Source organism: Podarcis cretensis (genome assembly GCF_951804945.1).
Source record: "Podarcis cretensis genome assembly, chromosome: 9".
Lineage (NCBI taxonomy): Eukaryota > Metazoa > Chordata > Lepidosauria > Squamata > Lacertidae > Podarcis > Podarcis cretensis.
The window spans coordinates 38,167,734-38,193,247 of record NC_137178.1 but is presented as its reverse complement, the minus strand read 5'-3'; the positions used below and the strand labels follow the sequence as shown (position 1 = coordinate 38,193,247).

Below are 25,514 nucleotides of genomic sequence, written 5' to 3'. Positions count from 1 at the left end.
TCTTCCTAGTACCCTGTTCCACTGTTACATCAAGGGAGTTCATCCAGTAATTGCTAGAGACTTCACCAAGACACCACTTCCAGCACTAAAGTCCCCTAGTGCTTGATAGATAAAGATGCTTAGGCTTCACTCACTGATATGGATATCCAAATATGTGAGGTACTTCATCACAGATAGAACCATGAAAATCTGATGCACACAAAGTCCAGGGCACCCTGTCTGGAAGGTGGCCATGTTTATGCCTCTTATCCCAGAGGCACAATACAACATCTACTCTTCTTCATAAGAAAAACAAACATGATAATAGACAGCAAACCAAGCCACAGCTTTGAGGAAACATGAGGATTTATATACACTAAAACCAGTCTTGAAATGAAATTGACAGAGGGTGGCATCCAGTGAAGTGTGTCCTCTAGTGTAAGGACTTTGGACAATGCAGATGAACTTCTGCTCCTTCTCCTCTCCCATTATGCTCCCTAAATCTGCTATGGGTTTACCCATAACCCTCTAGAGCAGATCTGGGGAGGGCACAGGGGCACATGGGGAAAGGAGTGGAAAGGAAGTTCATTGTGCAAACAGAAATACTAGAAAAAAGTACTTAGTTATGCACCACTCAGAGTTTCCAAAGGCATTCAGGAATGTATCTCCACTTGCAGAATGCAACTGGTACTCTGCAGTACTAAGGTAAGCTTATAATTGAATGGTGATGAACTCCATCTCCTCTCACTGGATTCTTAACTTTTTCTACTGCCACTGGACAGTGATGCATTCCCATAAATGCTTGTCAACAATTTTTATTTTTATCCATATTTTCTAGCTCAACTAGAAAAGAAGGGTTTAAATGTGTACTGCTTATGTATTTGGAACATGTAGGGAAGAGGGGGGCACCTGCGAGTATAGGGGATAAAAGAACAAACTATATTCCCTTGATTCACTCAGTTTTTTTAAAAAAATGCCTACATATAAAAATGGGAATGTTAATATAACTTTATAGGTAACAAAAACAAATATACAAAATTAAAACGGCATTCCAACCCCTCTTCCAAGTAATTTTCCACTGAAAATTGAATCTGAACCTGAGTTCAAAGGCCTTTTTTTTTTTTTTTACCTTTTCTGGTGATAATGCATTTTTATGACAAATATTGGTTTGTGACTGGTAGAATCAGTTGTGGGGTGCTTTGATCCTTTGCACTCTAATTCAGAGTCCTTTATAAGCCTATTTATTCCTGGTTAATGTTTCTAAGTTATTCTCAAAGCCTGCCATGATTTTGTGACATTTTGGTTGGCCCCTGTAATGGTTCTAGGGATTGCTCGTGCGTAAATCGGCGCCACGCTTGGCTGAGTTACCTGGGTGAACCCTTTCTGTCCGGACAGCCACTCACCCGTGGCTGTCTCAATCACTGGCAGAATCCATCAGTGGGCGTTTCTTGAACTTCTTCCAGCAAAGAAGCTCTTTGATGCCTAGTCTCCGCCTACTCTCCCTGCGCGGAAGCCTTCTGCGCAGGGAGGGTGTGGGCAGCGGAGGACCCGTGCTCTCCCCGCTGGTCTCCGGTGAGGAGTCATGGAGCCACCTCGCCGATTCCCCCATCTGCCCCCCTTCTCCACTAGTGTTACACTAATTTCCTTCCCCAGAAGATGGGCTGCTTCTCTCCCTCCCGGTACGCTCTCCGGAATCCCTCTGGAGCCCTCCCTCTCCCTCTGGCTCCGATGGCAGTTCCCTGACATCCACCTCCTCCCCAGGACCCCTTCCACCCCCGGCACGATTTTCTGATTCAACCTCGTCTCTTCCCTCGCCCGACGATGCGGGGAATCCCCTGAAGGAGCTGTCACCATCCTCTGAGGTTTCAAAACCGTCTTCCCACCCGCTCAGATCTCTTCCCGCAGGGGGGACCTCCCAGTCTGATTCTTCTCCCTGACACCTCCCCTCCCTCCTCTTCAGAGGCAGGAAAACCCACAAAATCCCCTTCGTCGTCTGTGATTCCAAATTCTTCCTCCCAGAATCTCGCTAGTGGTTTTGGCTTATCCAGGAACAAACTGTGGAATTCCTCCACCAGATAGCTGTCATTGATTGATTCAGCGGGGACCCACGTGTTTTCTCACCCAGGTTCTCCCTCCCAAGCTACCAAGTACTCCACCTGGCGACCTCGCCACCTTGAATCGAGTATTTCCGTGGCTTGGTTGCAGTGTTCCCTCTCCTCTACCAGCGGGTGGGTGGTGACTCCTCCCTCCCGCCCCAGAAATTCCTGCCCCTCCCTGTACGGTGAAAGTATGGACCTATGGAACACCGGATGTATCTTCATGCTGTCAGGCAACTTGAGTTTGAATGCCACTGGGTTCACCTGCTGTGTTACCTCAAAAGGCCCCAGCCGCCTCGGCTGCAACTTCTTGCACCCTCCCTTTAGGGGTAACCCTTGGGTTGACAACCACACCCGGTCTCCCACCTGTATGGCCTCCCCCTCCCAACGGTGCTTGTCCGCCTGCCTCTTGTAAGCTTCCTTGGCCCGTTCCAAGTTCATCTTGAGTTGCTGGTGCAAGGCCTCCATTTCTTCTGCAAACTGCTCAGCCGCGGGTACACTCCATCCTTCCTCCCTCCTCCCCGGGAAGGCCCTGGGGTGACACCCATAATTGGCCATGAATGGGCTCATTCCTGTGGACACATGTTCAGCGTTATCGTACGCAAATTCAGCCAACGCTCTACCCAATCGTTCTGTCTCTCGCTGACGTAGCAGCGTAGGTATTGCTGGAGTATACAGTTCGCTCGTTCTGCTTGTCCATTGGTTTCTGGGTGCCTCGCCATCAAGAAGACCACCTCGACCTGCAGCAAGCTCATGGGCTTCCTCCAGAACCTAGAAGTAAATTGTTTCCTGCAATCTGAGATTACCCTCGAGGGAGCCCCATGCAGCCTGAAAATGTGATCCACAAACTGTTACTATAAAGAAGCAATGCAGAAGAAAGAAGCAGCAGCTAAGCTAGCTGCTGGAGGCTGGAAAGCCAGACAGGATGTTTGTGACTGTTACCATGGCAATAAAGGGGCAGTCCATTCTCCGTATTGAGCACAGGATGTGAGCTCAGTGTGTGACATATGACCTGTACAGGATGTACAAGGGTGGAGTCATGTTTCTCTCTGTTGTTTGTGAAAGGTGCAGACATCTTTATCTGTATGGCTGCTAAAGACAGGAATAAAAGCATGTAAATACGTTTCTGTCTGAGTCTGATTCCCCTCCCTGGGGAGCAGGGAGGAGGGAGAAGCAGTGGTGTGTTTTTTTCACAGTCTGAGAAGAATCGCCGATACAGACCTCACATGTTTACCTGCCGGGAGTCGCAGGGGGAGGTCAAAAGGAATTCAGCCGGTGCCTGAGAGAGGTAGGCACATTCCTCTGACCGAGGCAGAATTCCAACACAAACAACCTGGCTGTCTCCTCTGCCGTCACCGCATGTGAGCAAGCTATGAAATGGCACATTTTTGTCAGTAGATCGACTACTACCATGACTGCTGTCTTCCCCCTTGACTCGGGCAAATCTGTCATAAAATCAATAGATACCACCTCCCAGGGCCTTTCTGGTGTAGGTAAGGGTTCCAGTAACCCTGCGGGGGCAGCCCTCTCCCCCTTTGCCCTCTGGCATCAGTCGCACCCCCGTACATATTCCCGTACGTCTTCCCTCACCTTTGGCCACCAGAACTGCCTGGTGATGAGCAGCATGGTCTTGTGCTGTCCAAAGTGCCCAGCTGTTGGGTTGTCATGGAGTTGTTTAAGTACCTTCCCCCTCAAGGTCTCCCCCGGTACATACAGTGCCCCCTTATAGTACAGTAGCCCTTCCTTTTCCTCAAACCCTCCATGGTCTTCCCTTCTATTCCGGAGTTCCCTGATTTTCGCTTGAGTGAACGTGTCGCCTCTAGTAAGCCCTGCCAGTTCCCGTTTCCCAACCAACGCTCTCCCACACACCCATCGGTCCTCGGGAAACACGTGTCGGACCTCCGGTGGTCCCTCTCCTTCCATGTACTCCGGTTTCCAGGAGAGAGCATCTGCTCTTACGTTTTCCTCTCCCGGTACGTATCTGATCTCGAAGGAAAACTTGGAGAACTCCTGGGCCCATCAAATCTGTCTCTGGTTGAGCACTCGCGCGGTTCGCCAGTATTCCAAGTTCTTGTGGTCAGTACAAACCTGGATCTTGTGCTGCACCCCTATCAACAGATGTCTCCATTGCCAAAAAGCCGCATAGATCGCAAGCAGTTCTCGGTCGTACACTGTATAGTTTTGCTCTGACTTGCTCAGCTTCCTTGAGAAAAAGGCACACGGCCTCCAGTCCTGCTTGGCCCCGGGCTGCAAAAGGACCGCTCCAACGGCTCGGTCGGACACGTCCGTCTCCAGTCTCATGGGTTTCTCCAGATCAACGTGCAGGAGCTGCTCTTCCAAAGTGAACGCCTTCTTCAGTCTTTCAAAGGATTGCTGGGCACTTTCTGTCCACACGAACTTCTTTTTGCTACTGAGACAATCTGTGATGGGTGCTGTCAAGTGAGCGAAGTTCTTTATGAACTTCCTGTAGAAGTTGCTGAACCCTAAGAACCTCTGGACATCCTTCCGGGTTTTGGGGGCTTTCCATTCCAGCACTGCCTTCACCTTGCCTGGGTCCATAGCTAGGCCCTTGTCTGACAACTTGTACCCCAGGAATTCTACCTCTCTGGCGTGAAATTGGCATTTTTCCAGCTTGGCCCACAACTGATGCTTCTGCAGTCTCTGTAGCACTTCCCTGACGTCTCTGACGTGTTGCTTCTCATTGTCCGAATAGATTAAGACGTCATCCAAAAAGGCTACGCAATTCTTGTACAGCAGGGGCCCCAACACGTGGTGCATGAATCCTTGAAAGCAGGCGGACCCCGATTGTAATCCAAATGGCATGACTAAGTACTCAAAAGCCTCCAGGGGGGTGAACATGGTAGTTTTCCATTCGTCCCCTTCCCTTATCCTAATCAAATTGTATGCTCCCCTGAGGTCCAGTTTGGTAAAAATTTTCCCCTGCCTCGCTCGTGTTAAAATGTCGTCAATCCTGGGCATTGGGAAGGTCACGGGTTCTGACACCAGGTTCAAGGCCCGGTAATCCACTACAAGTCTGGGCTGATTAGTGTTTTTTTTTTGTCCACAAAGAACACCGGACTGCCCTCCACCGCCTTTGATTCCCTTATGAACCCCCTCTTCAGGTTCTTGTCAATAAACTGCTGCAATTCCTGCATCTCCCGGTCGGACATGGCATACAGCTTACCCACCGGCAACTGAGCCCCTGGGAGTAAGTTGATTTGGCAGTCAAAGGGCCTGTGGGGGGGTAGTCTATCTGCCTCCTTCTCGCTGAAGACCTCCTTCAGGTCAGCATATTGTGGTGGCACCTCCCCCCTTTGTTCCACAGCCAGCCCAGCCACCCTGGCCACCGTCATTCTTGGGTTCTCCCCTCCCAGACAGTGTCCTATGCAGTAAGCTGACCCAAAGGTGACTGACCGCTGATGCCATGACACTACCGGATCATGCAGTGCCAGCCAGCTCATCCCCAGTATTATTGGGGGTCCTGCCAGTGTGGCCACGTGAAAGGCAATGGTCTCCGTGTGCCTGGAAACCCTCATTCGCATTGGTGGGGTCTGGTGTGTCACTCCCCCCCAGAAGTTCCCTGCCATCAATGGTGGTCACTTGCAAGGAAAAATCTAGAGGCAACAGGTGGAGTTGGTGCTCCAGAGCGAAGTCTCTGCTGAAGAAATTACACGAGCTGCCCGAATCCAGCAGTCCCTTAACCTTGACAGAGTGCCCATTCGGGAGTTCTAGCACCACTTCTATGGCTATAGCTGCCTTGGGGGGGGGGGTCAGGCTGGGGCACTTCTATTGGTTGCTGGCCTGGCTGCTGCCCCTGCTGGTTGGCAGCCAGGCGTTGTCGTTTCCCTGCGCCTGCCCTTCCTCCTCCTTCTCGTCGCAGCCAGCAGCCCCCACCATCCCTTGCCAGGCTTTTCTTTGAGGGCAGACCTTAGCAAAATGTCCTGGTCGTTGACAGAGGAAACACTTTTTGGTAGTTTTCCACTCCTTTCCCTCCCTTTTATGACCTTCACTGGAGTTTGAAGCCTCCATCAATTTCCATTGGCTCCGCCGCCTGGGAAGGCTGCCTCGGTATCTCAGGAATGCGGTAGTCATGGAAACATTCCCCTCTTGTTTCCCGCTTCTCCTGAGCCCGCGCTTCCTGGCGTACGCCTATTGCCAGCACAGCCTTTGTGAGCTCATCCAGCGACCGTGGTCGGGGTATGCAGGACAACTCGTCCTTCACTGCGGGGGACAGACCCTCCTCAAACAACATTTGTATCGGTTCAGAGTCCAGATCCCACCCTAGCCGGTGGACTAACATCGCAAAACGCAACCAGTAGTCTCTGACGGACTGGCTCCCCTGCTTGCACCCCATCAGTTCCCGCCGAGTCACAATTTGCTCTACCTCGCTGGAGTACATCGCATCCATCGCCTGGAAGAATTTCTTAAGGTCCTTCAAGGCATCATTTTGCGTCGCCATTAGGGGCCTGATCCATTCGCATGCCCCATCCTGCAGATGCCCCACAATGTAAGCCACCCTCTCCCCGTCATCAGCAAAGTCATCTTTCTGCAGTTCCAAAGCGTACTGTACTTCCGTTCGGAAAGCATTGTAGTCTTGGGGCTTCCCACCAAACTTGTGTACCAGCCCCGGTACTTTCCTTGCGATTGGGGTGGGTCTGACCTGTGCATCCTGAGCCCGTCTTTCGTCCAGCCGCGCCGTCAGGATAGCTACATGCTGCTCCAAGTCTCGGTTCCTCTCGACCAGACTCTGCACCGCAGCTGGTTGCTCCGTCTCTCCGGCTGTCCCTGTTTGGCTCATTGTGCTGCCTCTCCGGGGCTGCGCACAAGCAATGTCAGCGACTGACGGATTGCTGTAATGGTTCTAGGGGTTGCTCGTGCGTAAATAGGCGCCACGCTTGGCTGAGTTACCTGGGTGAACCCTTTCTATCTGGACATCCACTCACCCGTGGCTGGCAGGATCCGTCAGTGGGTGTTTCTTGAACTTCTTCCAGCAAAGAAGCTCTTTGACGCCTAGTCTCCGCCTACTCTCCCTGCGCGGAAGCCTTCTGCGCAGGGAGGGTGTGGGCAGCGGAGGACCCGTGCTCTCCTCGCTGGTCTCCGGCGAGGAGTCATGGAGCCACCTCACCGATTCCCCCATCTGCCCCACTTCTCCACTGGTGCTACGCTGATTTCCTTCCCCAGAAGATGGGCTGCTTCTCTCCCTCCTGGTACGCTCTCTGGAATCCCTCTGGAGCCCTCCCTCTCCCTCTGGCTCCGATGGCAGTTCCCTGACAGCCCTGTTGCCCAATTATGAAGTTTGGATTTTCTTCTTCTCATGGGCCAACACAGCTACTTTTCCATTTTGAGATATAACAGGCTGTTGTAAAATTTCCTTTTGTTTCCCATTCACAAGAAAGCAATAAATGTCAGCTGAATAAAGCCAGGTACTAAAAAAATTCTTTATACATATTTCTTATGGATTCTGCTGTTAGGAAGCAACACCAAAGAGTCCTATGACAGCTTAAAGGTGAACAGGCCTAAGCTTTTGCTCACTAGAGATTTTAGGTTGCGGTCCTAACCTTACATGGTAAAAAGGCCCAGGAATTCAATAGGACTTACTTGTGAGTAGACAAGGTTTGCTGCCTTAAGGCAATGGAAGTTTATGCCATAATCAATTTGTTACTCTTGTTTTTGCTGAAGAAGACTACTCCTCTGGCAATTGTTACAGATTTTAGAAAGAGATGCAAAGATCAAATAAACTGAAATCTATATGTGTTTTCTGTTAAAAATTGCTCCCCTCCCCGGTTTTAATATCACAGAACTATAGAACTGAGCCATCAGTTATTTGTCCCAGAAACAGAAACCAAACCTCAGCACACCACTTTCAGGAACCACTGAATGATCACTCTGCCAAACAAATCAGTTAACTTGGTTGGACATGGGTGGGTGTATTTATTTATTTATTTATTTATTTATTTATTTATTTATTTATTTATTTTCCTTGTGGCCCACTTTCAGAACAAGTCTTTATAATGATTATTAGCATCTGATTGATGTAGGAAAAATCCTACTCTAGCTGATGCTACAGCATGTAAGCCATTTCCTCCAAAGCCCAGTGCTTAAAAGTTATGTTTTCATCTGGTTATCTTTCAAGGCAACCTGGGTGGTCACAAAAAGCACTTGACATCTTGATGCACTTCAGCAGTTTTACATATACACAAGCTCTGTAGGAAAATAAATTTGTCATTCGTCACCACATATGTTGATCTAGGGAGTGAGGCTCTTTCGACTCCAGCTCCTGTGCAGCTCAGATCGCCCTCTCTCCACTTCCTTTAGCATTTAGCATCTTATTCTTTTCATAGCGTGAAAGAAAATTTTCCTCAAAAACAATGACTTTTGTACACACACACACACACAGACACAATGTTAAAGTTTAGCAGGATGTGCTTATCATATGTGATAATTATTATTTTTATTTAAATAGTATTAAAAATAAATAAAAATAAAAAGAAATTCTTCTTAGTGGCCTCCAGCATGAGCCAAACATTTAATCTAATCTGTTATCGCTGCTCAGCAGGCAGTCTTGGCAACTCTGATCTATTCTGCTTTGCTTTGGGGAATGCAATAAAGAGCAAAGAACAGCTGGTTTAGGAAAGTCTTAGAAACGTCTCTGTAGTTTACAAAGACAATAATAATATTTTCATATTTGAATGAGTTTAGATACATGTTAAACCACACCAAAGGGGAAAATCAAGCCTTTTCAAAATGTTTTCTCAAGTCAAAGAACACTACAAAAATGTTCTGCATCCCTGAGAGTTAAAAGAAATCAAGAACACTGTACACAAATATTCTTTTGAAAAGCCATTTTCCAAAAGTGCTTCACATTTGCCTATGCCTTGTTTTAACTCTTATTATTTATGCAACTTTTTAAAAAAGCTGCACAAATTTCATAAATAATTATTATACAACTCAAGGTGTGATAGAGTTGCACCCGCTAATTTCTTCTACTCTTCACATGACAGTGATTGCATTCAGATGAAATACCAAACCATAGTTTGGCTATAGATAGATGGGCAGAGCTAAGGAGAGTCAAGAATTAAGCTTGAGCTATCCTCCCTCATGTGCTAAGGATTTTAAAGTTGATTTCCTGTTTGTCAACAAACCATAGTTTCCCATTATGTCCAAGTGCAGTGTACTATGGTTTGCTCCAATGACAGCTTGCTCTTTAAACCAAGATCCCAAACCACAGTTTGATCCTAATTTAAGAGCAAACTATTATTTGAGCAAAATATATTCATTGCTTTTGGATCTAAGAGGAAGTCACTTAAGAATCCTCAGAGGAAGGATAGAGAACACAAGGCTGAGACTCAGTTTTACACAGTTCTGTTTGTGCACACTAGTGCCAAAACCACTAGTGCCAAAACCATGGCATTAAGAGTCCTATTAAGAGTCTTATTGCCTCCGCTTTCTTATACAACAACATAATTTACACTTTTAAGGTAAACATGGAAAGAGATAATGCAAGGAAAAACAGCTTTGCAATTATATAGTCACAACTTTGTATTTCAAAAGTTGGTACAATATCAGAGAGCAGGACACAGTTCATTTTGTGGATAGAGATAGAAAGAAACATTTTAAAAAGCAACAAGTAGTGTTTGTGGCCCAGGCAAATTAATTCTCATAAATTTAAATGGAAGGCATTTAAGCACAGTGGGAATTAAAAGTGTCTGTCTTTGCCTGCACTGTGCTAATAATCCTTTGCTAGGGAACAGTAGCATATATGCAAAGTAAAAAAAAAAAAGCAGAATAATTTATGATAATTAGGTTTAAGTTGGAGCAGCTGCAGGATAAGACACCCCCTGCAAAACATTTTGATAGTACAGAGAAAGGTGATAGTAGACTACAGGGACAATCCAGAGAAAGTTGAGTGTTCCTAAAACCCATTGGTGTCAAAGGACTTAAGAACAATGTAAATTTATCTGGATTGTGTCCCAAGTATGGTCACCATAGATCTCATGGCCTAGATTCTCTTCTCTATTACATAATACATTAAGAATAACATTTACTATGCTGTGGTCTCGTGTGTTTATCAAACGCCACTATTTTGCCCAATGTGTTTAGCAACACCATGGAACTGGTCCAAACCCTACAAATACGTTGAAGGTTTGCTTTAGTCCTCTAGATATGTTCAACTTATATTACTACAAAATCAGCTTTCTTAAAAGGACAACAAACTTTTTAAAAAATGAAGTAGACATCTCATGTAGTCTTCTGAGTCCATATTTGTATGTCAAAATTTCAAGTGAACATTTCTTGTGAACATTTCTGAGGCATCAGGCATTTTGGGGCTCCTCGCTGATGATTTAACACCCACTATTCCACCTGAGGCTGCCTGTGACCTCTGATATGGCCCTTTTAGCACAGTGCTTCAAAGAGGACAGGACATCAACTTCCTTTATTGCTACCTGGCACTCTCCTGTTTCTTTGCTTGCCTTTCCTTTGATCCTCTATTTGGACTGAGGGGTTTTCCCTGGTCTTCCATTTCTCCCTATGGCTGGGATTACTTTCCTCTGTGACTTCGTTTGAAACATTCCTAAAAACCCAGCCTTTTTTCTTGGTCTTCCTCCCTTACTGTTTTTCTGGGTGTGTTTTTTGTTGTTTATTTTTTACAATTTTTTAAAGTGTGATAATAATATTAAACTTACATCAACAGTTTCTCCCATATACCATTTCCATATTTTTCATATTTTTTCTATGTCCCCTTCCCCAATGGCTTGTCAATATTTAGGCTGAATGTCTTTGGGCAGCTTTCAATTGCAACTAAATGCTTAGTTTATTTTAAGTGCTATACAAAATAATAAATATTGTAATGATGATGATGATGATAACTCCACTTTGAATCCAAATTATAGGGTTGAATTGAAAGAACCATGAGTAAAAAATAAAAACCCACTAATGCTATTTTGTAAACAGTGCTGTAGTTGGTTAGGTTCAATAGCAGTTCCCATTCTTCTGCTTGTGCACAAGAATATAGGAAGATGTCTTATAATGACTCAGATCTCTGGCCCATTCAGCTCAGTACGGTCTGCACTAAGTAGTGACAGCTCCTCAGGGTTTCAGTCAGGAGTCTTTCCCAGCCCTACCAGAAGATGCCAGAGATTGAACCTGGAACCTTTTGCATGCAAAACATTAAGCAGTGACCCTTTTATAGTATTTGCAGAAGCAGGAGAACAGTTTCAGATTTAGTTCCATTTTTCTGACACACAACACTCCAGCGAAAGGTATAAAACAGGCCTCTTCTCCATGAGAGATCCTCAGAAGAGAAATAATAATGCACATTCTGAGGCTGTTCATTTGCACACAGGTGTGATGCTTCAAGCCAGAAGCAAGTTGTCAGTTAGGTGGTGATCTGCCGTTTCTGGGAACACCCACAGGGAGCTCTCCCAGGTCCTGCAGAGCCTGTGCTCAATCCTGATTTACCAGAGTTTGCACTCTGGACCTGTTGCCTTGAGACTAAGCAACTGGATAAAGGGCAGTGCCCAGGAGTTATGACTTAGTGTCCCATGGGGAGAACAGGACAAACTGTACACTATGCCAAGTTAACATAATGAATTTTAAGAAAAGAAACACTTAACTGTAGATGATCTGCTTATCTAGATCAAATTGTAAGACCCCTGAACAGTATTTTCTGAATAAAACACATTAGGATACACATAGGATGCTTTGCACAATGTGTTAGCAATAAAAGGTATACACAATTATAATACGTTAGTATTTACAATGTTGATTTACCTGGTATGTGACCTCTGCAAGTGTAATAGAATTCTTTACAATAATCCTTGCACAGGAAAGGAAGAACTAGTTCTCTTCCCAATGCCTCCTTCTCAGTTGAGTGGAACAGATTCTGAGCATTCGGCGAACAGTGTGCACATTTGATTTCCTGCAGCATCTTCACACATTCTGTGTTGTTGGTAACTGAAAAGATCTGCAAGCCACAAACCAGAGACATATAAGCTTTTCCGCCTTCTCCAAAAAGGCCTGTGAACTAATGCAAATATCTGATGCCAGTTTAAGCAGGGCAGTTATACAGGAATACATGTAAAAGCAGCAATGTCACAGGCAAACACACATAAGTCTAAGCAACTGAGCACCCATAATTCACCAGTATTTTTAGCATGAGTCTGTGCAGTTTTTCTGCAGCCCTGAAAGCCAATCAGTTTAGTCAAAAGCCAACTCATTGCCAGCTCTAGAATGGGATTGCTTGATTATCACTGGCCCCATATCATCTTATGAAGTTGATCTACAGCACAGTAGAAACCGCATTCATCAACAAAAATATGAGTATTTTTGCTTTTAACATTTGGAACACTATCTGAATGAATGCACAATGTATAATGAACAGTCACTGAAACTTGTCATAATTAAATTCATAGTTGAATAGCAATAGAGAACCTCAGGCTTAATGACTAAACTTTCCCTTTTGCTAGCAACACATCCATAGAACTGGCCACATCCTGCTTTGGTTCTCATTCCAATCTGATCAACGTGGGGGTACTAAACAGAGAAGCTCATGAAGGTGGTAGTGGTAGCTGGCTACTGCGTTTCTGGTAGGTACAACTGCTGTTGGTTTATATGGTTTAGATTGTTTGGCATAGTGATTTCACCAAATCTCATATTTCCTGTCCTGTCAGTATGAAACTTGGGGGCTCATAATGTTTCAAATAATGATTCATAATTTTTCTCCAGTTTAGTTGTCAATACAAACTGGTGAACAATTTAGTTTATTTTCACCTTTCCATGGTCATCTAAATCCTCTCTCCCTTCATTCCCTCTCCCATGCATGACAGTCCTCTGTGATATACTTACATGACAAATTCCATACCAGGGATGGTCAACAGGAAGCCCTCAGTCTATGTTAAGATATATTAATCTAGACAATAGAATTTTCTAAAAGTGGATTGTAAAATATTGCCAGCAGTTGCATTTGAAAGGAAAATTGTTATCAAAAGGTCTTTCTTTGTGTGTGTGTGTGTGTGTGTGTGTGTGAGAGAGAGAGAGAGAGAGAGAGAGAGAGAGAGTGCATGAATGTGATTCCAGACTTTAATGTTCTAACATTCTTTGGATTTTGTATGTGCCATAACAGGGAAATCCTTCCTCCTAGATGACACCAACTTTATTAAATGACCCCATCCCTCATAAGAGAGATTTTCTGCCTGTAGGCCACTATCTGGAAAATATTATGGCTCCCCCAAGAATATAGAAATTGGCCAGTAAACCATTTTGCATTGAAAAGCCCTACAGTCAAAAAGCAACTGCATTTATATATAAAAAAGACATGACAATATTTCACTCCTTGCATGTTCCCATTTATTTGTAACTTATTACCTGAAAGTCAAATGTAATATTTATTTCAGCATGCATATGGATGTCTTTTTATATATATTTTTCAGATTTTTAAAAATATAATATGGATAATGTCCCAGCCACATTCTGCATTCTGGGAGATTTTACAACCTAGAATCAATTTGATATTCAACACTTAACAATGTTATTCAGACCATGGAGTATGTGGGATATGTGGTGTTTCAGTCTCTGTAACGTCATACTGAGCAGTTCTTTTGGAAAGAGTACAGTAATTTTTCGCTACATTGCTCCATTCATTCTGCTTGAATTAAACATTTTCTATGCCAAATCCAGCTCTATTACTTAATTCAATTTGGAGTCAGCCCATAATTAGTGTATATTGTATCATGGCTCTTCTGAGACACCACAGTACTGTAAAAAAGTTTGGAGTCATCACATTTATTGGCTTGGTGGCAATCACATAAAACTTGGAGTCAAATTAGATCAGAGAGAGTGTTTCATCATGATAAGTGATCTGTCAGTGGTTTCATTACACTTGTGCCAGTGAAATGCACTCAATTCACTGGAACTGTCTTAGCAAAAAAAACCACCTAAATTTAACCATATGACATGTTAAACCACTTGCAAGCATATTTTTCAAGTTAGCCTGCACTTGTGAAGCACAGACAATTCAGAAAATGGTACAGCACTCTCCTTTAGCTCTATTATACACTGTTAATTGTTTAAATCCCCAGTGTGGCAACTGTCTCAGCACTAGGTTTTGGCATCTCAAAGCAAAGATGGCCCTTCATCCTTAAGGTCATAAAGGGTATGTCCAAATGGAAGCTTTCTGCACTTCCAATTCACAACTTCTTTTCCTGGGACAAATGACTGCTACATCTTCCATGGAGGTGGAGGTGGCACCACTGCCGATGGATGAACTGGAAGTGATGGAAGCACCATAGATAAGGGATAAAGAGCATGATGAGGAGAAGGTAGCACTGAGTTGTTGGTAACTGCTGAATGCATCACCTGATATCACCAAGCCTGAAAAGAAGCCGCAGCTTGGAAAAAGGAAGCTGAGCCATAACCAGGAGAAAGACACATAGGATGCTGAGATGAAGGGGTACAGATTTTTTAATGTTAGTTTGACCACAGAGAAAAGAAAAATGCATCAGACTAGGCCAGGCAAAAGAAGTCCACAAATAAAACTCAAAAGATGGACAACTTATTACTCATTAATTGAGAGATTGCCTTATCCCTTATATACCCAGTAGATCATTGCAATCTGTAGGAGAGATTCTCTTTCAAGTTCCAACCATCTTAGAAGCCTTTTCCACAGTAAGTCAGAAAAGGGTTTTTTGTGGCTCCCCTATTCTGCGGAACTGTGTTCCTCTCAAGAGGAGGCACTCATTATCTGCATTTGCAGACAACTGAATTTGATTATCTGATAAACTTTCCCAGCTTGGATGAAAATGCCTCTGCCATGGGTCTCTACTTATGTAGCTATAAACTTTTAGATTTATATCCAGTTATTTACTGTGTTGTTTTTGGCTGTGTTTTCTTGCGTTTTGTACATCATGTTAGGATGTGTATGTATGTGTAGAATATGATTAATAAATTATAAAATTAACATTACACATAGTTTCCTGATGGGCTGTGCATAGCTCAAGTTTTACCAAGAGGTAACTGCTGTGTTTTCTTCTAGGCAGCTGCAAGCTTTAAGCAGCTGTTGGAGGTAATTCACTAGAATATTCAAGCTCTGAGCTAATTCTCATGGAACTCCCCTCCTAGGGTAATTCTAACAGCCTCCCTTCTGATTTCTGCAGACAAGTAAAAACACTGTTGTTTTAAAAACCACAAAGAGCATTGTGGTACCTTAGAGGCTAACAAATTTATTATGGCATAAACTTTTGTGGATTACAGTCCACTTTATCAGTTGCATGAATTTACAGGTATATACATACATAGGGAGGGGATACTGTAAACAGGGAAATGAAATGCAGAAAAAGAATACAGACAGTGATAATTACATAATGAAGAGTGGTAATTCACAAAGCAGTTGTTAATAACACAGACATCCTAACTTTGGTAAGACAATTGCCACATACAATGCACTAAAATATTTTGCTTCAAAGGAAATCTGATCAATCTGATAAAGTGGACTGTAGCCCGTGGAATATTGTGCTGTAACAGATCTGTTAATCATTAAGGTGCCACAATAAATAGCATTGGCAATTAAATTAACTACTGCAGTACCCCTCATAGGAAGGACCATGGGGTTAAACAACATCCCCAAGCACCACTGTCTGAAGATGACCATCCACGTAGGACTGAAACCACTGTAAAGTGGTACCACCCATTTCAGACAAATGCTCCAGAAGGATACTATGGTCAACAGTATCAAAAGTCTCTGGGATATCAAGGAGAATCAATAGCATTATACTCTGCCTGTCTCTCAACATACAGGGCAAGCAAGGCAGTTTCTATGCTAAAGCCAGGCCTAAACTCCAATTGAAATGGATCCAGACAATCAGTCTCATCCAATAGAGCCTGGATCTAGTTAGTAGCAACTTACTCAATGTTGCTCAAGAAGGGGACATTAGCAGTCAGTCAATAGTTGTTTAAATTCTCTGATTCCTGGGAGCATTTCTTAAGTCTAATGTCTTCCTTTAAGCAGTTAGGGATAACTTCCTCCTACACAGAGATGTTAATCACCTCCCTGGTTGAGCTAGCCACCCACTCTCTACTTAGTTTTCATTACCCATAAAGGGCAAGGGTCAAGAGCAAATGTGGTCACCTATGCAGATCCAACAATTTTGTCCATATTCTCAAGCCATATCAACTTAACAAAACAGGACACAATGGTGTTCTGGATATCTGTTGAGAGTCACCTGCTGCAGTGAAAGGCATGGTGGATACAAGGGACAGGGACATGGGTGGCACTGTGGTCTGAACCATGAAGCCTCTTGGGCTTGCCGATCATAAGGTTGGCAGTTTGAATCCACATGATGGAGTGAGCTCCTGCTTTGTCCCAGCTCCTGCCAACCTAGCAGTTTGAAAGCATACCAGAGCTAGTAGATAAAGAGGTACTGCTGTGGCAGGAAGGTAAACAGTGTTTCTGTGTGCTCTGGCATTTGTCACTGTGTTCTGTGACCCGGAAACCTGTGTGTGGACAAACACTGGCTCCCTTGGCCTGAAAGTGGAGAAGAGCGCCGCACCCCATGTTGAATTTGACTGGATTTAACCATGCAGGGATACTTTACCTTACCTTTACCTTACTTGGATACAAGGATTTTATCCCCAAAATGCTTTACAAAAGTCACAATGGGTCACATTGGTTCATCCACCTCCTTTGGGCAGAGTATAAAAGGCTCCATACTACCCAAAAAGTTCTGTTGTGTGGCATAGTGAGGATGCAATGGAGGCAGCAAAGTGCTTCTTCATTATATTCACTGCTATTGAGGAGACTCAATAATGAACACTCAGTTGCATTCATCTGGATTTTTCTTCTATGTGTACTCAAGCTGTTTCATTGCTCTAAGCTCTGGTGATACCAAGAAGTCAATTTGGCTCTACCAGACAGGACGGGGTGCTCAAGGGCAACCATAGTCCACATCAACCACCTAGTCCACAGGTTAACCAGGATTTTGACAGCAGTATCTCCCAGAGTAGCCTGGAAACCAATTGGATCCATCAGCCTCCAAAAGGCAGATGATTCTAATAGGTCTCCAGCTGCTGAAGAGGGAGAAAGCAGCTGAATACCTAAATCTGAACAGGAAATTATAAGAATATGACAAGCAACTGGGGTTAAAACTCCCCACTTTCAGATCACCCTCTTCCCAGCTGGTGGATCAGATCCAGAGTGTGGTCTGCCATTTGCATTAGGCTGATAGCACCCCATGGTTATTATTGTGACCATAGAAGTTCTGAGGCATCCAAGATTTAGTGGCCTCAACAGGAATGTTGAAGTCCCCTAGGATCAACAGCCCGGGGTGGGGGGTGGGGGGTGGGGGTGGGACAACACTACCTCCAAGACCACTTCTGTTAGCTCAGGCAGAAAGACTGCTGGGCAGCAAGCTGGATGGTAAATTAGCAGAATCCCTAATCTGTTCCAATTGCCTGATAAAAGGCAAAGACACACTAGATTCCCACTCAATAAAACAGGAAGCCTGGAGAGAGAGAGAGAGAGAGAGAGAGAGAGAGAGAGAGAGAGAGAGAGAGATTGGGAGATCCAATTTCTACTGTCACAGCAACCCCTCTTCCCTGACCCCCCCAAGTTTGCCCTGACACTGCACCAAGTACTCAGGTAGGGAAAGGTGGGTAAGATAAGTTAAACTCAGCCAAGTACTGGTAACACAAGCCAGGTCAGATTCACCATTCACAAATTGTGAATGAGGGAGATTTTATTTAAAACTGACCTGGTACTTAATAACAGCATCTGAGGGCTGGCTGATAACCACAACCACAATTACTCTGGCAAGAGAAGAAGCTGGCATAGCCACCAACTCTCTGTGTCAAGTCCCCCTTACTTGGCATGACCCTTCTCTCACACCATACTTTGTCACTGCAACTGGGGCCTGCTGAGCTCTCCCCAGCTGATCCTACTGCAGACACATATCAAAAATCATCAACCCAAGACTCAAAAGAAAAATAAGACCCCAGACTGTGCTTTTAAATTTTAACTGGGCAAAACAGCCAATCTCACAGAATAAAAGGCCCATATAAAGCCCCTCATTCAGTAGATTAACATCCACTGGTGGTGGCCCTTGCCCTTGAGTCCTCCCCAAAGTGGTGCCACCCACATCTGCCCAGCTCTTGCACCCCCAGCTCCCAGAACTCAAGCCTAGGCAGGGCTGCCACCCAAAGCAGCAAGGGGTGGACTTCCTCACAGCTGACAGTGGAAGGCCAGCATTGTTGGGCATGAGAGAGAGGAGAAGCAGAGCAGGGGTTGGGCAAGGAATGCCCACAAACAACGTGGTAGTTGCAGTTGTTGCGTCCTGCAAAAATTCAGACTACTGTATTGCACATGAAATGAACAAAAGCTGACTAGGCTGTAATTTTTGTGTCCTCTTTTTAGATATCTCTCACTACATTACTTTCTTCCCATTTACTACAGTGTTTAAGGCTCTTGGGACACTGGGGTTCCTCTCTCACAGGCCTTGAGCTGCTAAGCTGCTCCTGTTTGCCTCCTCCAAAAGCACAGGAAGCAGCTCTGTAGTGAGCACCCCTGGAATTTGACCCTCCAGATTTACCTAGTTTGCCTTTATGGTTGGATTGGCCCTATGAAATACGCGTTAAGGACTCACTCACATAGGGACTTCCCTCACCTATGGTGGCACACACACACACAGCATCAACGGTGTGCCCAGAGAAACAGGCCTAATGGGGTGTGAGGAAGTCTCTATGTGAACATGCGCTACTTGATCTTGTCTCTGTGTGGTATGTTAGTTCATACTGCTCTCGTATTGCAGACTTAGCTTCTTTGCAATATATGAGTTCTGGTACACAGGAAATAGGCTTATACCAGCTCAGCTTTATGCCAGCCCAATACTGCCTACTCTTGAGTGGCAAGCTGCTCTTAGCTTGAGGCCATTCACATAATCTGTTACCTTATTCTTTTGACTAGGACCTTCTGCATGCCAAGCAGGTGTTCTACCACTGAGCTATGATTCCTTTTCAGATTACAGATCAGTTACCTGAGATCCTGTTAACTGATGATGTCAGGGACTGGGACTTTCTGCATGCATCAGTTCCTACAGACTCTGTTTCACTCACTGGCAAATCTGTCATGGGCATGGCAAATGTGGATTAATCTGAATAAATGCACCCCTCCCCCCAAATGTAAAATGTATCTTTAAGAATGAGCATACATTTTTTTAAAAAAATCAGATTTGTTATACTCAAAAGCCATATGTAAGGTAAAGGTAAAGGTACCCCTGCCCGTACGGGCCAGTCTTGACAGACTCTGGGGTTGTGCGCCCATCTCACTTAAGAGGCCAGGGGCCAGCGCTGTCCGGAGACACTTCCGGGTCACGTGGCCAGCGTGACATCGCTGCTCTGGCGAGCCAGAGCCGCACACAGAAACGCTGTTTACCTTCCCGCTGGTAAGCGGTCCCTAGTTATCTACTTGCACCCGGAGGTGCTTTCGAACTGCTAGGTTGGCAGGCGCTGGGACCGAGCAGCGGGAGCGCACCCATGAAATTATAGTGGTTTAAGCTTACAGTGTGCTTACTAATTATTATGCCTACTGACTGATTCATAACATATGTTAACTCATCCTTTAATCTCTACCCAGGAAGCTGAAGCCAAGAGAAGACAGGTGAGATAAATATGCAGGGACTTGTAGTTTACAAAGTTGGGTTGGCACTATTAAGCTAAAGGTGAAAGGGAACATGCATATAGGAGCATAATTTCTTCTGATTTTACAAGAGAATCTGGCCAACACAACTTGTACCATTTCACAGGGGTGCAAGGAGGCAAGTCAGCAGAAAAATCATAGCATTCAGTTCTGATGTTAATATGAAGCAGTATTTGGTATACAAATAATTATTCCTGCAAACAGAATGCTTTCAAGATGGTTCAGCTGCTAGTTTCAGCATATGCTTCATTTGGTACTATAGTACTAGATTATGTCATTAAGGAGTTCAGTTTCAATTTTAGGACAATATGTAAATAGATCATTGTACCAAGGCAGCTGTTACAGGGACCCCGAGATGAGTTATTTGTTTAGTTGGATGTGTTCAACAATAGCTTTTGTTGAAGAAAGAGCCAGAGCAAACAAATGATTGTAAAAGGGCACACTTGAAAACAATTACTTTTCACCCATTCCCTGACAGCCTTGGCTGTGAAACCAACTAAGGTAGGGAAGATCACCGTGTTTGACAGCCTGTAAGAAAACTTTAAAAGAAATAATGCACAAAACTTTAATATGTCATTATTTGCTTATGAATTTAGAGAATCAAATGGCAAATGGAGAATAATCCAGAGCACCAGAAGGTAGGGATAAAATGTCAATGACATCATGCAAATAAAACAAAACAAAATAAAGATGATAAAGGGAGACTGTAATTTCATGTGTCTGTGCATTTTCTGTTGCAGCTTTGCACTACTTAAGAGGCTGGCAGCATTTCATTAGAAATACAGATCAATAATTTGATCATTAAATTGCCAGAGGGTTGACAAATGTAGTCTTAAACCAAGAGGCTTTTTGTGATTAGAAATGACTGCTGAGTGTGCTTCATTACTTTTAAAAACTGCTGAAACACTTATTTCTTATCACCCTTACCCTTGTCTGTGGGTGGGTATATCATAAGTGCAGTGTCACAGCACAGCCATAGGGATATACTTCCTGGAGCATTTCCAGAGCACCCTGTTCAGAGTCTGCTATCACTAAATCTACTAGACGCATTTTGCATGGAAAGTCATCCATTATGTGTCACGTGAATCAGAAGTGGCAAACTTTCCAACGCACACTTACCTGAGAGTAAATCCCATAGAAATCAATGGGACTTGATTCTGAGTAAGCATGAATAGGATTGCACTGCACATGAAAATGGAAAAAAATGCATATTTTTGTCCATCTGGTACACAGACGTGCAAAAATGTTTATTGCCAAGTTTTGTTTAAATGAATGATATGATATATATATGGATATGACATAGCATGAAATGATGGGTTGAGATGTACATTAAATCATGTCCTTCCAGTTAAAAGTGTTTTTAGATGTCACCAGCCACAAAAGAAAGAGTGCTAAGAAATCAAGTTCTGTAGCTGGGTAGAAATGCAACTATTGTGTAAAGTCTGTCTCACCTTTAATCCACCACAGAGAGCTTATTTATTACAGGGAGATTTCAGAGAGTCCATCCAGCAGATGCTGCTGCTCATTTCTAGATGTTACTAACAGGATAAACTAAGGACACCCCCCTCCCCGCTTGACTCTGGCATTTGTGGGTTTCAGTTAGAGACTTTAGGAGGTTATCTGAATGTAGTTAGTGTGTAGTTTAATGTGATTACCACACAGGAGCTTTGCTGACACTACCTCTGGCCAAACATGCGGAGAAAATATTCAGCCAAACTCCTGCTGCATCTGGTAAGAATAGAGTTTCCTTTGCTGAAATCCCTGCAGCAAAGACAGCTCTCGCTCATCTGGGAACAGAGGCGATAGGACAAATGCTCTCTCAAAAGGCATGAGCATTTGGACAGAGCTGGGGACTGAAGGAGAATGATGTTCTCCAGTTTCACCCATTAGCGAACCAACCAACAAATACAATGGTGTTGTTGTTATTCTTTTGCCATAAGCAACAGGACTCTGTGTGTGGGCAGCAGTTTAGTGGGGAGGAGGATAAGTCGACCCCTTTTTGTCCTATTGATTTTTTCCCTATTTGCATGACTTGAGCAAATTAAATGATGCAATATGGCTTTTTGTTACAAAACAAAGTGAGAGATACCACCCAGACACATATGTTGATTCGTAGAAGCTGTTTACATGAGAATGGAGTGAAATCTACCGTGAACTGAGCATAAAAATTCGATTCAGGCTGGGTATTTTTTTTTTATTATGCTTGGGCCAGAAAGACTGAAACACAAGTTTTCCAAGACGCTCTCAGACCTTGACAACTGCAGTGTTGTAACGGAGGAATTCTTAATTAAACCTAAAAGCTGGAAGGGGGAGCAGGGGGAAAGAGGGGGCAGTGAGAAAGACACCTGATTGTTTATTTCACGTGCAGTGATTCTCAATGACATTTATTCATCACGTTTCCCTCCCTAGATCCAGCATTACACATTGCCCTTCTGATCGAAACAATAGCCTGAAAAACTTAGAGAACACCAACACGCTGGAACGCAGAAGAACAGCAGACCCCTGAACAGGCGCCCTTCTTATTCCAGGATGCCTAGGATTTTTCATTTATCCTCAGAATGCCATCAAGTGTAATGACGTTAAAACTGTCATGCTGCAAAAAAGCAAATTCTCTCTCTTTCTCTGTCTCCACATACACAATCCAGTAGATACCCTCCTTTTATCCCGTTTGACAAAGATCCATTTGCAACCGCTCCAGTTTGTCGAGGAACAACTTCAGGGAATCCTCTCCCCCCCTCCCCTTTTCTCTCTCAAGAGCAAGGGACCGACCTAATCGGTGGAAGAGCTCGTAAAAAGTTTGCAGAGTCCTGGCATCATCTGCTCTCCCAATCACCATCTGCTACCCGAAGTTTCCTGACCAAACATGTGGAGAGAATCGTACACACTTTTCTACCCTCAGAAAAAATAAACGGGGAAACCACCGCCACCTTAATTTACAGTCCCACGGCTGCCAGGGAGCGTTGACTGACTCCAAGAAAACCCTCCAGACTTTATTGGCAGGATCTCTGCCCCCCCATCCCGTCCCATGTCTCATCCAGACCGGGACGAAAGTCTACCTGTTTTCTAACTCAGCTTCTTTCTGCTGTCTTCTAGATGGGACCACCTGACAATTGGGGCTTCCAGGGGCTGCAGCATCCCTTCACTATACAGTAGTACACAAAATTTCCCAAATTTACCCCCCCCCAATAAATTGTTATCCTAGATTGTTAACCTGCGGTCAAGGTTTGGGGTTTTTTTGTACAAACTATCTGCCCCGCGTCCAGATTTTGACATCGCCACTCTCTGAAGACCCAGCATCAGTGACCATCCGAAACCTTGTAACAAGTTTTCCAAGGACTGTTGTGCTTGAGGTACAACAGAAACCTGCAGGAACCAACACACACACACACACACACACACACACACACACACACTGCTCCTGAAATTAGCACCCCATCCTAGAAGAGACGGAAAGGAAACAAGGGCACAACAGTATCAAAGGTGCCAGTATCCATGAGGAAGAGCAGCGCTATCTTTCTTACACGTTTATGCTCAAAACTAAGTCAAACTATACTTAATGGGGCTTACAGTGAGAGCCAGTTGAAGTTCACTTGCAAGAAAGTTCAGCGGAGTTTATTCCCGGGCAAAAGTCCGGTTGGGATTGCAGCCCTCTCTCCTTTGCTAAGCCTGAGTTTGGGATAACATGTGGGTTGATGAAGAAAATCTGAGCCACTCCAGAGCTTCATGGGCTCCTTGGCCAACAGAAATCCATCCAGGTTAAGACGTCTACCTACCCCCCACCCTCACCTTTCTCCTCTACTGCTTGAAGCACCCAAGCTCAGGCCACCTTTGACTGCTGGCCTTCTCGCCACCTTTGCAAGCCTGCTGAAGAGGAGAGAGGCAGACAGATACAGGTCCACCTCTCCTTGGTTCTCCCCAAGGAGTCTCCTTTCACCCTCCCAGATCACGAGGAGCACCAAATCCTCCTCCTCCTGCTGCTGCTGCTCAGGGGAGCCCCGGAGTGTGCAGCCCTCCCACCCGCCGCCGCCGCCGCCGCCGCGCGCCTTACCTTGTTCTCCACGTGCAGCGAGCCCTGGCTGTCCGCCCTGGGGCAGCAGGAGACGCGAGGGTAGAAACCCCGGCACATGAGTTCCCCTCCGAGGGGCGGCTCCAGCAGCATCAGCCTCCTGTCTCGCTTCTTGAGGCGCCTGGGGGGGCTGCCGTTCAGGCACCTTCTCCTCTTGGCCCCCCCGCTCTCCCCAAAGCGGGCCTCCCCCTCGAAGAAGCAGAGGACCACGGCCACCAAGAGCAGCTTGAGCGGGAGCATCTTCAGAGCGACCATGCCTCCGCGAGCTTCGCTGGCAAATCCCAAGGCAAATCCAAGCTTTCCGTGTTGTGTGTGTGTGTGTGGGGGGGAAACCCCTTAGATCCGGGGGTGGAGGGGGGAGAGAGAAAGACACAGAGAGAATAGGGGGGAGGCCTCCAAGGAGGGAGGGAGTGATGTCTGAGGGACCAAAAAAAAAAAAAGAGGGGGGGGGAGAGCGCACGTCGCGTGTGGTGTAAGGGGGGGCGGCGAGGGAAAGGTGCCGCGCAGTTTGCGCGGGGAAGTTTGCGCGAGGGCCGGTTTAGTTGGCGCGGCTGAGGCGTCGAAATTGCCGGCGCGAAGGGCTCCCGCGTTGGCGCGCGAAAGAGAAGACGAGGAGGAGGTGGTGGTGGTCGTGGCGGTGGCGGCAGCAGCAGCAGCAGCAGCAAGTCCCTTCTGGTCGTTCCATAGAAAGGCGGCCGCAATTCAGCGAGGACAGCCTGGCTGGGGTGATGCCTCCTCTGCTGCTGCCGGCGGGAGCTGGAGCTCACTAGGGCTCTCATGTTTCGCTCCCTCTTTTCTTCTTATTTTTAAGCAGCGCGCGGGGAGGTGCTGCCACCGCGCGCCCCTTCACGTCACCGAAAAGAGGGACTAGCGGGGAGAAGAGCGAGAGAGCGTGTGCGTGCGTGTGTGGCCGTGCGCGCGCGCGCTGGGGAGAGAGGGGAAGCGGACGGTCACGGGGCGCGAGCGCGCGGGGAAGGCGCGCGCGCACGGACGAGGCGACTGGCGGGCCGGCTGTCTGAGTGGTCGGCGCGCTCGCGCGCGCTGGGCCGAAATGCCTGAGGGAACAGAGAGAGAGTGGCGGGGTTGGGGGGGGGGGCACATAAGCAGCAGCCACCGTTGGCTGAGAGGAAGGTCCGGCAGCGACAATAGCAGCAGCCGCTGTGAGGAGGGACAGGAAAGAGGCGAGTGAGGAAACTTGAGGGACTAGCCAGCCCGTGGCCCCAGGGACCCTTCTTGAGCAGGACTGAAGAATAGAAGGACCCCCCCACACACACACCTCCTCAAAAGATTTGTGCATTGCAAGGGGTTGGATTAGATGTTCCTCTTGGACTGGTCTAACTCTGCAATGCCTGCAGACCTCCTGTGCTTTCAATTAATTCAGTATAGTGTGAGGTAGCCCACTTGGCCGCTCTGCAGAACTGGCACGGTTACAGGTGCCGCATAATACTCCTTCTGCATTTGCAAGATCTTTTCATGTGGCAGCAGCTACACTTTGCAACTCCCTGCTGGTTGGCATCAGGCAGGCGCCTTCTCCATACTCTCTCTCTTTTTTTTTTTGGCACCTGCTAAGAACATTTTTGCTGAGGCTGGCCTATCGGATCTCCACGTGTAGTTGTTGAGTTGTTAATTTTAATATTAACAGTAATACAATGGTACCTCGGGTTACGGTACATACGCTTGAGGTTACATA

General features: G+C 45.6%; 2 protein-coding genes across 4 annotated transcripts in view; one reads left to right on the top strand and one right to left on the bottom strand.

Moving 5' to 3' along the window:
* ANAPC10 (anaphase promoting complex subunit 10) overlaps nt 1-12,563 on the top strand; it is a 134,842-nt gene extending 122,279 nt beyond the window's left edge. Inside the window, exon 6 of the mRNA XM_079989517.1 lies at nt 12,542-12,563. The gene's annotated coding sequence lies outside the window, so the exon portion shown is untranslated. The remainder of the gene's footprint in view (nt 1-12,541) is intronic.
* HHIP (hedgehog interacting protein) overlaps nt 1-24,140 on the bottom strand; it is a 76,743-nt gene extending 52,603 nt beyond the window's left edge. For 2 of the 3 annotated variants that reach the window (XM_079989493.1, XM_079989492.1), the window contains exons 1-2: nt 23,807-24,140; nt 11,847-12,039 (exon numbers count right to left, since the gene is read on the bottom strand). In XM_079989493.1, the coding sequence (XP_079845619.1) occupies nt 11,847-12,039; nt 23,807-24,079 (466 nt within the window). In that variant the 5' untranslated portion in view covers nt 24,080-24,140. The remainder of the gene's footprint in view (nt 1-11,846; nt 12,040-23,806) is intronic. The other variant, XM_079989494.1, reaches the window with a different exon arrangement.
* Between the last annotated feature and the right edge of the window lie 1,374 nt (nt 24,141-25,514).